General features: G+C 39.5%; 2 protein-coding genes across 6 annotated transcripts in view; both read left to right on the top strand.

The window, feature by feature from the left end:
* lrriq1 (leucine-rich repeats and IQ motif containing 1) overlaps positions 1-6,353 on the top strand; it is a 33,133-nt gene extending 26,780 nt beyond the window's left edge. For 3 of the 5 annotated variants that reach the window (XM_088299081.1, XM_088299080.1, XM_088299086.1), the window contains 4 exons: positions 2,440-2,530; positions 3,783-3,846; positions 3,920-4,031; positions 6,059-6,353. In XM_088299081.1, the coding sequence (XP_088155207.1) occupies positions 2,440-2,530; positions 3,783-3,846; positions 3,920-4,031; positions 6,059-6,171 (380 nt within the window). In that variant the 3' untranslated portion in view covers positions 6,172-6,353. Of the gene's footprint in view, positions 1-2,439; positions 2,531-3,782; positions 3,851-3,919; positions 4,032-5,358; positions 5,440-6,058 lie in introns of those variants that run through there. The other 2 variants (XM_088299082.1, XM_088299085.1) reach the window with 2 other exon arrangements.
* A 3,182-nt stretch (positions 6,354-9,535) lies between these two features.
* alx1 (ALX homeobox 1) lies at positions 9,536-15,645 on the top strand. The gene is made up of 4 exons (XM_088298916.1): positions 9,536-9,737; positions 9,874-10,145; positions 12,485-12,613; positions 13,577-15,645. The coding sequence occupies exons 1-4, from the start codon at positions 9,536-9,538 to the stop codon at positions 13,910-13,912; spliced, it is 939 nt and encodes a 312-aa protein (XP_088155042.1). The 3' UTR covers positions 13,913-15,645.
* Positions 15,646-15,998: the final 353 nt, after the last annotated feature.

Here is a 15,998-nt window from a genome sequence, read left to right as displayed (position 1 = left end):
CGGGATGCTTTAAATCTTACATGATGTGGAGACAGCGTCTTTAACGGTGGTATTATGATTGTCTTGACGATGCGTTTCTAGCCAGTTGAGGTAAATAATATATCAAAGTCGCTAAAGAATTTTTCGGGCCAGATGGGGAATGAAACGCCATTTCTTCAGTCCTTCAGGCCACCTTGTGTTCCTCCTCCCGACGTGATATTCGCTCTTCTCCTCGGCGCAGAGAAGAGCTCACTTAATGCGCTTAAGAGCCCCTCTTAACAGGCGTGAATCCTACGGGGGGGCCCCCCTCGCCTGATATCCTGCAGGGGTACTGGAGGGGGTCTCAGGAGGTTTACAGATTTTGTGGGGGTGGGGGCGATGGTGTGGGGTGAATTGTCTCCACACTACTGGCTTATTTAATATTTTTTTCCCTACTTAGTAAGATTATTTCATGGGCAAAAGAGGAATGGGAGATTTGGTCAACCTCACCCTAACCTTAACCCAAATTTTAACCGCAGCTTTAATTTGAACCCTAAATCCGACCTAAGCCGTAACCTCCATCACAATGACAAGAACAATTTCAAGGTGTTGATTTTTTTGGGTTTGATCCACACTAACTCCCACCCTATCACATTTTTTTGCATGGTTTCCATAAGCCCTTTTTGTGAATTGAGCTCTTGTTTTTTTTTAAGCACTTATTTAACTAACCGTAAGCGTGTCTGTGTGGTTATGTCCAAGAATTGAATTTATTTGCTCAACTCTTATAATTTTAGATATTTTATAGCCGTGACTGTCTTATTATAAAGGTGAGATGAACAGAACCCACAGACTCCCACAGCTTTCCTTAATTCTTGTCTTTTTGTCAGTTACTATTAAAAGTTTAATATATAGTTCCACCTTTCTTTGGAAAAAAACTTTTTTTTTTTTTTAAATAGGATTTTTTTTTTTTTTTTTGTGATCGTAGAAATTCAATCATTCTCACCTCCTTCTTGTGCCCATTCCGTTATTCGTACCTCGTTGAGTTGTTTTTAGCTAATGTAACCCCTCTAAATCCTGACTTTTGCCCCCATCTTAACCCTCCAAAAACAGTGATGTGCAATTTCGGTCCTATCCTGGATGTTTTATGTCTCCCCCCTCCAACACACCTGATTCAAACGATGAGCTCATCAGCTAGCTCTACAGAAGCTGGGTAGCGATTTAAATCTGCTACGATGGAGCCGGGAGACATGTCAACCATCCAGGGTATCGGCCCTCGAAGACCGGAGTTGCCCACCCTTCCCTAATCCAAATGCGTAGACCCCTTACATAACCACCAAACATTAGCTCTACACCTAACTCTTGACCAACCCCAAATTCTAAACCGGATTTAAACCCTAATCCTCACAACATAAACCTGACCGCCAACCCCTTATTCACATCCCCGAACCAACTCGGAACCCCCTAAATTGAACCCAAAGCCCTTGACTCAAGCCACCTGACTCAAACCCCTAATCCTGTAATTGTAACCCCCAAACTCAAACTCGTAACCTAACCCCCCTATCTTAAACTTCCAATCCAAACCCCTTAACCCTCATCTGAAATTTAAGCTTATCCTAACTCCCGTACCTTAATCGTTCCTCCATCAGAGTCAGTGGTTCTCTTTAATTACCCCCAAAAACTAGTTGAGGACGGGTTTGCTTCTGCTTTAATGCAAAAAAATTATATTAAATCAATAGCCTTAACTGTGAAAATACAAATATTTAATTGAAAACTAAATTCCTATTAGTAGAAAGTGACTCCCGATGGCCTCATCGTTCCGAAATGGGAAGCGCCGGCATCCATTTCCGGGCCCGCTTGCGCACCCCCCGAGGGGGAACATCCATCACTTGACACTTTTAGTGGTCCTCGGCAATTAACCCATGAAAACTGCAGCCTTTTCCCTCACGCGCTGCAGCAAAAGTGAGCAATAAAGGCGTCATTAGTCCCAGTGACGGCCTGTCAGAATCCATTATTAGCCCACACCCGTCTACTGTCAGCACAACGCAAATGTTTACTCTGAATTACGGCCTTATTATGGGATTTCAACACGCCTCGTAAATCAGCCGAGTTCTCCCTTCGCTCCGGAAAGCTGACGAACTGGAGAAGACAGAAGTCGGGGAGAGAGTCACTCACGCGTCTTTCAGCAACTGGAAATCTTTGATAACAAACACACAAAGCTCTTTAAACTGAAAGTAAACACACCAGCAGCTTTGTCCGCACAAGATTTTCACTGTAGTCTGCCTGGAATAACTTTTTGACAGTGACGCAAACACTTTTTTTTTCTGCCGCAAGCACAGCGACTCAAAGGCTCTTTTGAAATGGCGGAATTTCTCTCATTATTCTTTCAGGCTTTCACTTGGCAAATGATGAGTTTTGTTTGATGCTAATCTAAAAATCAAATAGTCAGCTGTGACATTTATTGGTTTTCTTGCGGCGCCCCAGTTCACCAGGCGGAGACGGGCATGGGGCAGGCGAGGTGGAACCGGACTCGTGAATGGCTCCGAAACCAGAATACTTTGAGGCACTCAGACAGGTGAGCAGCAGCTTTTTTAACCGTGGGACAACCTTTTCTTGATGTATCTCTGACATAAGCGATCAGTCCAAGATGTCACAATAAATGCAGGAGAACCGTATAACACAAACATTTACTAAGATTCCAAATAGTGGTGCAAAATTGCATATTCACTCACTCAGATTGCAAGCGCTGCTGGCAACAGGTGGAAAAGTGGTGGAAATCACTGCATTTAAAAAAAAAAAAAAAGGGTTTGTGCAGTCGGTTTTCAGCTTGGAAAATTAGAGAGTGCATCGCAAGCACCAAATGAAATGATGAAATTGGAAACAAACGGTAACAGAAAACAATCATTTTGGGGAAGCCAACAATGGCATAAAAGCCCTGTCATGATTGATTTAATTCGCCCTGAGTGTGTGTTAATTGGATGGATCAGCACATTGTGCGTAATGTTGCATTTAAGACTTTGTACCGCATTCCTGGAAAACTGCTCTGGGAGAGGCCAGCACTAATTGTCAGCGTGCACTGCAATAAAATGACCCAGAAGTAATAAAATGCAAAGTAGAAAGGATTTTTGTCATACTGTAGGCGATATGGCATGACTCCTTCTTGTGACTGGCGCCAAATTGTTCCTTAGATTTTTTTAAGAAATGACAATTTTTGTTTCTGACCCTTTAAAAAATGTTGACACAAGCAGAGATCCTCATTCTACCTCCTCTTGGCAGCCAGATGATTGGTGACATTAATGGTGGAAACATTTTCAAATGATTTATGATTTATCTGACATTTAAAGAGGGGTGTGTAGACTTTCTATATCAACTGCAGGTAGATGGAGGGATGGATATAGAGATACTTTATTCATTGAAGCAATCTGTGTGGAATGAGCACTTAAACGCCCCTAAAATGCTCCAGAACAAATAAATAAAAAATAACATGATCTATTTTACTGCTCGCTCTACATTTTTTGACCAGATTGTCTATTGGTGATATGTGTTCCCCAAAAATGCAAGTTTTTCCGACACAAAAAACATCAGATTTTTCAGTCTTTATATGTTGTATCAGTTTGATGTGTCATTTTTGGTAAATCTTTTCACGTATCTACTGTGAGGGAAATTAATATATTCTCTTTAATACTGATAATTCAAATTGTTTTAATTCTAAAATAATTTATTTTATGAATATTGCACCTACATGGCAGCTGCTGTGTTTCAAAGCTAATTCCTAAGCTAGCATCGTATAAAAAGTAATGCATAAATTTCCATGATGTCATCCTCAGTGAACATTTCTTACCGAACATTTCCGCCGACGTGGTGAGTGGCGGCCGACGACGACAACTTACAGTAAGTAATCCACACACCCTTGAAATGCCTGCAATGCTAATGCTAGTGATTGTTTTGTGTGAAATACGTGTAGCCAGAAGCAGGGCGTTCGGAAAATCACGCCACTGGAGTTTGGGCCTGCAGCAGCTTACCTGTCCAAGCCTGTAGAGAGAACAAAAGCATCGTAGGACTTCCTCTTGAGTCAAGTGAGTAATTTCATATATTCGCGAACTTCACTGTCATTGGTTGCTAGGCAGACAACTATTTGTCCCCCAAAAACTAAATGTAAAGCCGCATTCCCTTTTGATTTTTTTTTTTTTGTTCGTTACCTAATAGTTCCTGGAACAAATGGATACCCATCCAAGGTCACAATTGTCCACTGATCATTTCTAGTCCGAAATAAATGCTGTGGAAGTCGCCTGTTCAGATTGCAGAAATTGTTGATTGGCCCAAGCAAGGGGGGCTCGAAAGGCCCCACGAGGTCAGTCTGGGGACACGGTGTGTTTCTCCTCTGGCAAAAAAAAGAAAAGGTGGAGGATGACTAGGCCTTGTGTGAGGGTTGGAGGGGGCTGACAAAGATGCCAGTGAGGGCAGATGAGCGCATGAAAGTGTCTCAGGAAGGCGCAGTGAAGGCGAGCCCTGTCCTGTCCTGTGCCCCCCCTCCACCAACCCTTTAACGAGACTTAATTGGATTCTGATGATGATTTCAAAATGATTTCCACGAGGTGCGCCGGCCCAGAGGAAGAAGAATGCCTTGTCCCGCCGCCGCCGCCACCGTCCTGGTCTCAAGGACAAGACGGGACAGTCAAGACAGGACTGCTTTTGTTGGCACTGAATTAGGAACATGTGTGGCGATTCATTTTGATCACCTGTATGTTGATTAAGACTTCGTCTGAACACAAGATGACCTGTAATCAGAGTGAGCAATATGGCCTTAAGATAATAATTATTATATTTATAATAATAATAAATATTATTATTTATTATTTTTTTTACATTTTAAAAATATGATTTGTGATTTTCCCCCTTTGATAACAGAAAAAAAATATTCAAAAAAGTTCAGCCTTTTTACCATTTGAGATTTACTTTACTTCTTCTGACACAAAAAAAAAAACTTGCATTAACTTGCAAAATTGTCACTTGAGGGGGCATAAAAGTCACTCAATATAGTGGCCAAATTGTGCTTTTTTTAAAATTCCACTCTTTCCACTTTGTGGAAGTCATGCAGCTTTGACCTATGGAAGCTACCTGGCTATCCATTTAACCAACATTTCAGGGATTTCTTTTTCCCATGAGCCTTATTAATTCGAATGTCGTTCTGGCCCAGGATGTGCAACGAAGATCACTGACCAAGTTAACAAACAAAATTGAGATCACATGCTCAACATATGCTTGGTCATTCCTCGGCCCCACACTTTCAGCCAAATAGCAAGCAAAATTTTCGGGTGGATAGTTCTGTGTTAGAGAAAGACCCCCGTCGACTTTTAAGATATCAAATCACGCGGTACACGTTCCTCTGCGTGTCATTTGCAGGTCGCCCCGACTCACGTTCTGAACGGAGTGATATACTATACGCCGTGTGCCAGCTGTGCACGTATTCGAGCATGGATCGGTACCTGTTATGGGGTCCCGGGCCCCGTCTATGCGGCCCGCTCCCCCCGTGGTCGACACGTGGAATCCATCACGACTGCCAACATTGGAAGTACTTTGGGATTTACAGCTATTTGCGATTTGCACCCTCCTCTTACATTTTTTTATACTTGGTGCTAAATGATGAGTGATCCAACTTTCAGGTTTTTGGACTTACCAGCCGTTGTTCAGCCCATTTTTTTAATTCTTTGCTTCGACTTGCGAGCATGGTTGCAGCGATCTCAAGTCGGCTCAATTCCCAACAAGCAGCAGTTTGGCAGATTTGACAAAAGAGGCTTTAAAGCAATGGAGATTTGAACACAAATGGTGCAGCAACACAGAGATAGATAATATGACATTACTCAAAGGTATATGTTCTTTATAGATTTATTATTTATATTATTAATATTCTTTAAGCAGTTCAATATTATAGTGTTTATTCCATAATAAAAAAAAACACATAAATAAAATAATGAAAAAAAAAACGTTTTCTTTTTTATGGCATTTCTACGGATTTGAGAAAGGATGATAAATTATTATTATAACTATTCCACTTCCAAGAAGTAAAAAAATGGTGCTTCTTTCCTTTGTGTTTTCCCACTAGAACAAGACATTTCCATTGCAAGAAGGAAGGAGCGCATCTCCTTCCGGGATGAGCCTGTGTGTCGGAGCGGTGGCTGGGGTGGCGGGAAGAAGAGACGGAAAGTAAAACACTGACATATATTTTATCAAAAAAAGTGTGAAAACTACAAGCTTAGGTGTTTTGAGGACAAGGTCCAAACACCTACAGCCGCTCACTTTGAGTTTTGCAGGCTAAATATGCAATTTTAACGCAACATAGTTTGTATCATGACATGAAATAGGAAGCAGAAACTTTTACTAAGCTACCTTTTCGTCTTTCTTAAGCGCACATCCTGATATTTTAATTTGAAGCACTTATGAGTAGCCAGGTTAGCATTCTCCTTGGACTCCTTATGCAAAAATATTTTGTTGTTGATGAGTCAATAAAGAGTTGACTAAAACAGGTGTATGTCAAATGATCAAATTCTGCCATCATGCTCCGCCCACAATGAGATCGCCTCAAATATTTCATACTTTAGCTTTATCCTCCAGTAGGTGGCGCAAATTCGGTAGCAGTTGGATAGAAGCTTGTCTTTGAAACATGACCAAAGATGAACTTTAACCGTCAGCTTTAAACTAAAATGGCTGCCTTGTTTCGTCTTTTCAGGGATGATTTCCTGAAACTTTTTTTTTGTGGGTCTACTCATGATAAGCAGACCCATCAAATGTCATTTCTCTTAGTGAATCTGCCTTCAAGGGCTGGATTTTCCAAAAAGGCGAGCCAATGGCCACACACCATTCACAAAAAATGGTGATGAATCATTTAGCAATTTAGTGTAAGCTGTCTTCTAATTTGGTTAAAAGTTCAAAGACCCCTGATAAAAAAAAAAATAAAAATACCCCACAAAAACTCTAGAAAACGTCCGCTTCACTCAAAGCAACAAGAAGAAAGCCCAATCCCAATAGCCGTACTTGCTCCTCAAATCTCGTTGAGGCTGCAAGTTTGTAGGGTGTAAAGCGCTCTGTCGCCCCGCCCCTTTTGATTTATTATTATTCAAAAGAACAGTACATGTGAAGTCAAATAAGACTGCCAGCGAATGAGATCCAAAAATGGAAGTTCAGCATTTCTTTCTTTCGACATTGCTGAGAAAAGTGAACCTGGCGAGGAATGTGCCACAGCGAAAAAGCCAGAGAAACCCGAATCCACGTTGAGGGGATAACATGGCGCTAGCAGAAACCACGGGTAAAATGTCCACGCTAATTGGTGGCTCTAATAAGGGCTGCAGGATGTTTTTCTACAAATTGAATTTAAAAAAGAATGTTAGCCAAGTGGTGTCCTGACTCCACTTGGTTGAACAGCTAGCGTCAGGTATTTTTTTGACCTTTAGCTCACTTTACGTGAATGTTGTAAACAAGTCCACGCAGAGTAAACAAATGCTTTAAAATAAAATGAAATGTCTTTTGCGAGCAAAAGCACTCATAATTGCTGACTTGGCAAAACTCTGGTCAAGCTTTTTTTCTAGTGAACCAGGCCTTGTGGTAATTGTTATCTTAAGTACAAACATGAAAATGATTTTAAAGGGGAAGTCAAGTCAAAAATTTTCTTTACGATGATATGTTCAATGCGGCCCCACAAATCTAAACGCTATATTCTGATTAATATTGCGTTTGTGGAAAATGCATTAAGCAGCAAAAACCGCCTGTTTTTAGCCATCTCAGGGTGGCGGCCATTTTGCCTTGTATTGGAAAATGTTCAGGTAACAACCGTAACTACTTACCTGTTTTCTGGGCTTGGTCATGTGACATTTAATTCCACAAACGCAATATTAACTCATTTACATCCTTGCGTTGGATTTTCATTTTACTGTTATCGGTAATTCATTTTTTTAAATTTAAATTACACCATTTATTACGCCTACTTATTTGTCATTAATTTGAACTATTAAAAATAAATTCAGACGTTATCCTACGATTAACAGCGGTTATCTCATTTTTTACACCTGTTTGGCCATTAAAGGAAAAGACATATTTTTTACTTCAAGGGGGGGTAATTACAACAATTTGTCCACAGACTTGTGTTCCACTACTGACAAACAGTATATTTGAATAATCACATTTCTTATACTTTGTTATTTTGCTGGCTGTCTTCTGGGCCGACCCCGGCCGGCGTTGTCTCCGCTCCGCTGGTACCGAAATCTACAAAAAGCTCCGTGAACTTTTCACAATTTCCTCCTCGGCGTGGCGTAAGCTGCCACACTCGCTCACTTTAGAAGTCCAATAAGACCCTCACACCCCCCCCCACTCTCCCTAATACTGATGTTTATTTGGACTTTTCTTCCCGCGGCACCGCAGAGGCCTCGGGTACCACTGACCTTAGAAGGATAGTTATCATCGCAGCACTGCAATTTTTTTTATCACAATTAATATTCATGTGATGTTATAGATGTGATTTTTCACAAATACGACACTGTAAAAAAAGACAATTTGTATTTTTTGGGGGGGCTGAAACAGTCATTTAAGTTGGAACAACTTTCAAATATAAAATATTGACATTTATGGCAAGTTTAGTTAGCACATAAAAGTTTGTTCAAAAACAATTTGCTCAGCTGTTTTTACTTATATCTTTAACTTGTTCTGTAAACGCTTGTTTGTTGTGAAATGCGGCAAAGACAATTTTCACAACAGCAAAACTATTTAGCTGAATTGCCCAACTTTTTTTGTGCACTAAATGTAGCGTAGTTTTCCTTTACAAACATATTTACCAAATCAAACTTTTTTTTTTCTTTTTTGTCATTTTGATGAAGAATGTGTCAGTTTAAATATTTCATTTTTGAACTTTTCAAAAGAGTATTTATTACACATTTGTTTTCTGTACTTGTATTTAAAACTTATAAACTCATAATTTGTATGCATGCCTCTGTGGGTAATTGTTTACGTCAGTATACATCTCATCTCAATATTATATTAAATTTCACAATTCAATTTTCCAATTAATTCTGAAATTATAACATTATACATGTCAAATGAGATCTGTATACACACAGTAACTGAAATCCCAATTTGTATATTCTTCTATTTAAATAACATAACTGGAACATATTATTGTTGCAGTAATTCTCAGAAAAAAAGTACATATTTCTACACTATCAAAATGTGTTTATAGTCGAAAGGTGAAATTAAATACATTTTAAAAAAGCAGCATACGGCATCTCATTTGGAGTTTGAAGCACACATACAAAAAAGTTCTTATCGTGGTACTTTCAAAACTTCAGAAGAAATCGTATCTTTTGTTCCATATTCGTGTGTTCGTCATTTGTGTGGCTCGGTTCGGTTCGGTGTGGACTGGCCCGTTAGTGGGAGGAGTTCTGAGGGAGAGTCGAGAGGGAGTGTGGTTGTTGTTCATGTCTGTTTGGTGGTGGGACGAAGGATAGGGGAGGAGGGGGGGGGCTGGTGTGTGGGGAAGGGGGGGGCTTGTCATGGAAGACTTTTTGGACATCTATAAAGTAGCGCCGCCGCTGTGATGACCGCTGCACTCACAATGATGATGATGGACTTCATGGAGGACAAATTCGGCCTGAAGAACCAGGCCATGAAGGCCGCGGACTACTTCATGGAGCCGGCTATGGAGAGCCTGGACGGCGGCGTATACTTCGCCAAGTCTCCCCCGAAATGCGCGCAGGCCTTCGGCGAACACCGCGCCTCGCCTCGCTCGGACCAGCACGGTAAATTCACTCCTAAAATAACTTATTTATTTTTTATAATTGTTATGTTAATTACATTTATAAACATAATTAAGAAAGACGCAATTTTGTGTGTGTGTATGAAATGAAATAATTCGTCGTCGTCGTCGACTCGCAGGCGTCTACGGCGCGGCCAAAGCGGAGGAGCTGACCCGCACGGCGGCGTCATGTTGCCGCGGAGACGACGCGGACGAGGCGGCGGCGGCGGCGGCGGCAGCGGACAAGGGCGACGACAAGGTGACGAGCAGCAAAAAGCGGCGCCACCGGACCACCTTTAGCAGCGCGCAGCTTGACGAACTGGAAAAAGTCTTCCAGAAGACGCACTACCCGGACGTGTACGTGCGCGAGCAGCTGGCCACCAGGACCGAGCTGACCGAGGCCAGGGTGCAGGTACGCACGCACGCATGCATGCACGCACGTACGTACGTGCCGACGTACGTTACGCACGCACGCACGCTATTCATTTTTGGACTATTGTACGACTTCAAAAATAGTTTTATTGCTTTATTGCTTGCATGCAATGTGTAATTCAAAACAAATTCCTCTACCTGGCAAAATAAATCGTTTTTCCAATTATGCCCACCTTCAATTATTTCATCATATTCTATTATTTATTGTGTTTTTAGTGTTTACGTGCTTGACGTGTAATTCAAAACACAAGGGGTCAAGATTCTTCAAGCTTTTCCAAAATAGCTCATTTTAGAAAGTTATTTCCAAATGTGCAACTTTACAGTTATGTAGTCACTTTCTATTTATTGTGATTTTTATTTTTGTTTATGTTTGACATGTAATTCCAAACAAATATCGCCAAGCTTTTCCAAAAACTGCCAAAATAAATGAACACTTTAGCTTTATGTGTATTTTCAATGTGATTTCCATCAGTTATTTTCTTACTGACGTTTGACGTTTAACACAAAACGAATGTAATCAAGCATCGCCAAACTTTTCAAAATAAATCGTAATTTTAGCTCTTTATTCTCAATGTATTTTCAATTAACTAGTTAATGTCTTTAGTTTTTACCCCCAATTTCAATGTTTTTCCAATTATGGTCTTGTTTTATTTAAAAAAAAAAAAGAGTGATTATTTTGTTTGTTTTCATTTGATGTGTAATTGTGAACAAATGTTAGGCTTTTCCAAACTTTCTAAAATCAATGGTCAATTTTTACCTGTATATTCTTTCTGTGTATTTTTAAGTAATTGGTTAATTTCCTGGTCTTTCAAAAATGATCTTTAATTTTGTTTGCGTGTCCAACGTACAATCAAGCTTTGCCAAAATATTTTTAATGAGATGTTTTCTAAATGTCCTTCAAATAGCCATGTATTAATAAAAAGCTTCTCTGAAGATGCTCAAAGTCATTTTAGTTTTTACCACCGTATTTATGTGTGCATCTTAAATTACAAACAAGAGTGTAATTCAAAACAAATGTCACCAAGCTTCTCCAAACATTCAGGGGTAAAAAAAAAATTGCCAGATATTTTTCATTGGCTTTTTTTTTTTTAAATCATAATGATTATTTCATTGCTATTATTATTATTGCTGTGTTTATGTAATGCAAAACAACTTAAGTTCAGGAATCTTCATTTTTAGCTGTATGCGTAGCTAGGGCTCAATTATACGGTCAATTTCTATTGTTTATGGTAATATTACTGAAGATAGTTGTTTCGCATGAGGACTTCATTGTTTTATTTCCCCATCATGCTTAATATTATCATTTGTTTGTTTGACCTGTAATTAAAACAAAATGAAGCCCGTCCAAAATGTCCCAAAGAAGCCGTAACTCTATTTACATGTTTCTGAGTGTCTCAAGATGTAGGAAAATGTCTCTTTTTTTAAATGATATTTTTTTATTATCATTGTTATTATTGTTATTGGCACGATTGTCCTATATTGAGCCAAGAGTGTCAAGCTCCTCCAAACAACATTCCGAGGAAATTTTACCGCATGTGTATGTTTCTCCTAGTTTAACAAAATGTCAACAACGTAATACTTTTTAAAAATTTATTAATTATTGTTTTTTTATTTTATTTTACAAACATTATTATTATTAATATTATTTTCAACATGCATGACCTCGAAGTCTTCAAAACAAATGTTAAGTATTGTTTAGAGTCAATGTGATTTATGAACTGGGCTGCTTCTTACTGCCACATTCTGATGATGATTCAGAATTTTCATTCATTTTTCAGGATTGACCTGCTAACAATTCAAAGAAAAATCGTGTCACATTAAAAAAAAAAAATCCATTCTTTTTGTGTCAAAACCTGTCAATGAATTAATTGATTGTGACCTGGTATGTTTTTAATATTGATTTTTGAGATTATTGCTGCTGTTGGAATTAGAACCCAAAAAGATTATCATGAAATTTTTCACATGTTTTGATTTTAATTAAATCAGAATTTAATTATTTTGGACTCTCTTATGCTGCTAACTATACAGCGAACCCCTGCCGGTCACATGACCCACAATTGAATAAATAAATGGACAAACCTTTGCGAGCATTCCCAAAAATCATCAAATTTTAATAAAAGATAATAATTTGAGCTCCATCGTGGAGTGTTTTCAGTTTTCAAATATTTTTTTTTTTACATAAACGTTTTAAAATGATTTTAGTTATCTGTTGTTAGGACCTGTACTAAAGTACGATATAAGAAAAAAAATCTGTAATACTTTTTTATTCTGATTATTAATATTATTGTCACACATGGTGTGTGTGTGTGTGTGTGTCAGGTGTGGTTCCAAAACAGAAGAGCCAAGTGGAGGAAGCGGGAACGTTACGGACAAATCCAACAAGCCAAAAATCACTTTGCCTCCGCCTACGACTTGTCTGTGCTGCCTCGCACTGACAGCTACGCACAGGTACGCTTGTCCAACTCTGACATTTTGAATACACTAAAAAAAATTAAAAATGCATCCACCACATATTATGACGCGTACGTCAAAAAGACTGACCACCAATTACAGACGTCCCATCAAGCGGAATAAATGACATTGAGAGACATTGAAGGAAAAGTTTAATCAATCAAAAAGACAGATGGTGATGTACGAATTTAATTGATGACTTTTATTGTCAATAATTGTCAGGTTAACCTATTGTCAAACACGAAAGCTGCCCAAAATTAAAAAAACGTTACATGGGACTTTGAAAACATGAGGATTTGGGAACTCAAGAAAGTTCATATATCATAATAAAAATGATAATGACAATGCATCAAATTTATATAATGCATTTCTGGACAACCGGACAATCATGTAATTGATTATTAATAATTGTAATTAAAAAGAAAAAAATACTTTAAATATTGGTTATAATTTGGTAGATTTTATATTTTTGATGAATGTAAAAAATATTTTTATATCTAATTCGAAAGAAAATAATCCAATATATTTTAAATACTTTTGTTTTTGTATTTTCTTTCATGTCTAAATACTGTAAAACAACAGCAACAAAAAATTATAGATATTTCATAATAAAACCACAATTCAAGTTCCCATAATACGACGTTGACAAGAACTGACGTGGGTGGCGGTCGGCGTTAAACATTTTAAAGCAACCTCAGGAGAGACAGAAGAATATATATGTGACATGCTTTCTGCCAGCGACGATGCATTTAGGGTGCGTTCAGAACGTAGGAATTTGCATATGCACACAGTGCCATTGTTTGTCTTTGATTGTTATGTTTTTATGATCGTGAGGAGCCAAAATCGAAATCACGATTACATTTCGATAACCCTAAGCCCGACTTTTAACTCCAGGTACGTGTGTATTAAATGATGAACCGTTTTTTATTTGCCTCCATTCATGACTCCTTGTCTGAACAGATTCCAAACAACTTGTGGTCCGGCACCCCTTCGGCTGGTCCTGTGGTGTCCCCCTGCATGCTGCCACGAGGTTCGCCCCCCTGCGTGGCCTCCTACTCCCCGCGCTCGGCCTCATCCGCTGCCGGTGATCACGGCCACAGCTACTTCCCCAATCAGCAAAACCAGTTTGGCCACGTCTCCCTCAACAACTTCTGCGGCGACCCGCTTCTCTCGCCGGCCGCCAACGGCCACCACGCCTTTGAGACCAAGCCCGAGTTTGAGAGGCGCTCGTCCAGCATCGCAGTGTTGCGCATGAAGGCCAAGGAGCATGCTGCCAACATCTCCTGGGCCATGTGATCCTTTTTCCAGAACCAAAGACACTAGGAGCCGCTTCAAGAACCAAAGGAACACTTTTGAGCCTCAGGAGTGAGGCAGACTCACAGTTAATGCACTAAAAACACTCTGTTGCCATCTCCTGGTGTCTACAGACAGGTCACATGCTGACCCTCTTCTAGAACCAAACAAACTCCAACCTCCTTCTAGAGCCAAAAATCACCTTTAAGCCTTGGGAGTGAGGTGGACTCAATGCACATGAAGACAATTAAAAACAATGCTTGGGCTCACAAAATGCTCTCTCATGTTCTAATAGTCGCATATTGACCCACTTCTAGAGCCAAAGAAACTTTTAATTACCCATTTCTGGTTCTAGCGTTAAGGTCCAGTTAATTCACATGAAGGAAATATGAAAAAACATGCTGACAGTATTTGGAGGCATATCTGATCCCACAGTTGCACGTGCTGAAGGTTTTTGTACAACCTAGCAAAATGCTGACCCGCTTCTAGAGCCAAAGCAACTTTGCACGCTACGAGAGCCAAGGAGTGAGGTGGACGCAACTTAACTCATATGAGGGAAACAAATCAATACTTGGGTTTCCAAAATGCACCCTCACGTCTTCATGGTCACATGCTGACTCATTTCTGGAGCCAAAGAAACTCTTACCTGCTTCTAGAACCAAAGACTCTTTGACCGACTTCCAGAGCAAAAAAAAAAAAAAAGGCTCAGGAGTGAAGTGGAATCCAGTTATTGCACATGAATGGAATCAGAACCATGTTGTGATACCACATTTGGACCTGTTGTTTTGATAGCCACATGCAGACCCGCTTCTAGAGCTGAAGTATTTCTGACCCAAGCAACATTTTTGAGGCTCTGGAGCGATGTGTACTCAAAGCACATGAAGGAAGTAAAAGATGCTGTGCTCTGATTGGACGCAGATGCAATCACGTTTGGACTCGCAGAGTGCGGCGTGTGTTTTTTCCACTTGAACCAAAAACCTGGACTTGCTTCTGGAAACAAACAAACATGGTTCTACTTTTGAAACAAAAACAAAATCTGGTTCCTCTTTCTGTAAAAAAAAAAAATAAATACTGGCCAGCCTCTGGAACCAAATAAACGTTAACCCGACTGTGCTACTAAAAAAAAAAAAATACTGCTTTGCTTCTGTTGGAAAAAAGAAAAGAACAATGACGATGTCTGGAGCAAAAAATTTTGATCTAATTCTGTAACAGAAAAATACAGACTCACATCTGGAACCCTCCACTAGCACCCACAACAAAAAAAGAATCAGCCTGCTTTTGGAACAAAAACACAAACAACATCAAAAAACGCTGCCCCATTTTTGAATAACAACATCAACAACAAAAACACGAACCCGTTTCTGGAACCGTCTAAACACCGACAATCCGGACAATCCTGCTCTCCTTCTGGAATCAAAAGCACAAACTCACTTCCGGAACCCAAAAATGGTGTCTTACTTAAACTACATTAAAACAAATACTTCTGGAACCCAGTCAGTGAAAGGTTGGGAAAAAGTACTGATGATCCACAAGGACGGATGAGAACCACTACATTTTTGAATTGTTTTTTATTTGATTTTTTTAGAACCACCACATATTCGCTCCAGGGCCGAAGTTGAGCTAACTAGCATGGCAACTTCAGAGACTTTGTGGCATCTTTGTGCGGCGGCTCGGTTCTGTCAGTCGCTACTCAGAACAATGAATGCGTGATGTTATTATTCATGTGCCAAAGTGAAATAAATCCCAAAGACTTCATCCCAAATATGTGTGATTGTTACAACAGCCGCGGGAGGTTGCAAGAAAACGAAGAAATGTGCGTGTGTGTAAACAAGTTGAAGAACTGCGCAGTACACTTTGAGTCCACTAGATGGCAGCAGAGCAGTGGTTATTGTTTTCTGGTGGTTTTCAAATTTTCTACCGATCTTAAAATTCAGTAGTTTTCATCATAAACCAAGATGAGGCTGTATTACTAAAAAGTATGTTTTATATCATGGTAACTTAGTCATTGTAACATTATATAATTTGTACTTTATCACTGTGCTTCAAGATAGCAAAAAAGATCAATTGATTCTATTACTACGCGTTGCAT

This window comes from Idiotropiscis lumnitzeri, chromosome 6, assembly GCF_059441095.1.
Source record: "Idiotropiscis lumnitzeri isolate Australia: NSW breed Sydney's pygmy pipehorse chromosome 6, RoL_Ilum_1.0, whole genome shotgun sequence".
In the NCBI taxonomy this organism is placed as follows: Eukaryota; Metazoa; Chordata; class Actinopteri; order Syngnathiformes; family Syngnathidae; genus Idiotropiscis; species Idiotropiscis lumnitzeri.
Note: the sequence above shows the minus strand (reverse complement) of the source record. Positions and strands in the feature narration are given on the sequence as shown.

Bases quoted from the DNA above. Each gene is read 5' to 3' on its own strand.
- alx1 (XM_088298916.1), top strand. From the start codon at position 9,536: ATGACCGCTGCACTCACAATGATGATGATGGACTTCATGGAGGACAAA. The intron at 9,738-9,873 runs GTAAATTCACTC...GTCGACTCGCAG, and splicing joins GCCTCGCTCGGACCAGCACG to GCGTCTACGGCGCGGCCAAA. The intron at 12,614-13,576 runs GTACGCTTGTCC...TTGTCTGAACAG, and splicing joins GCACTGACAGCTACGCACAG to ATTCCAAACAACTTGTGGTC.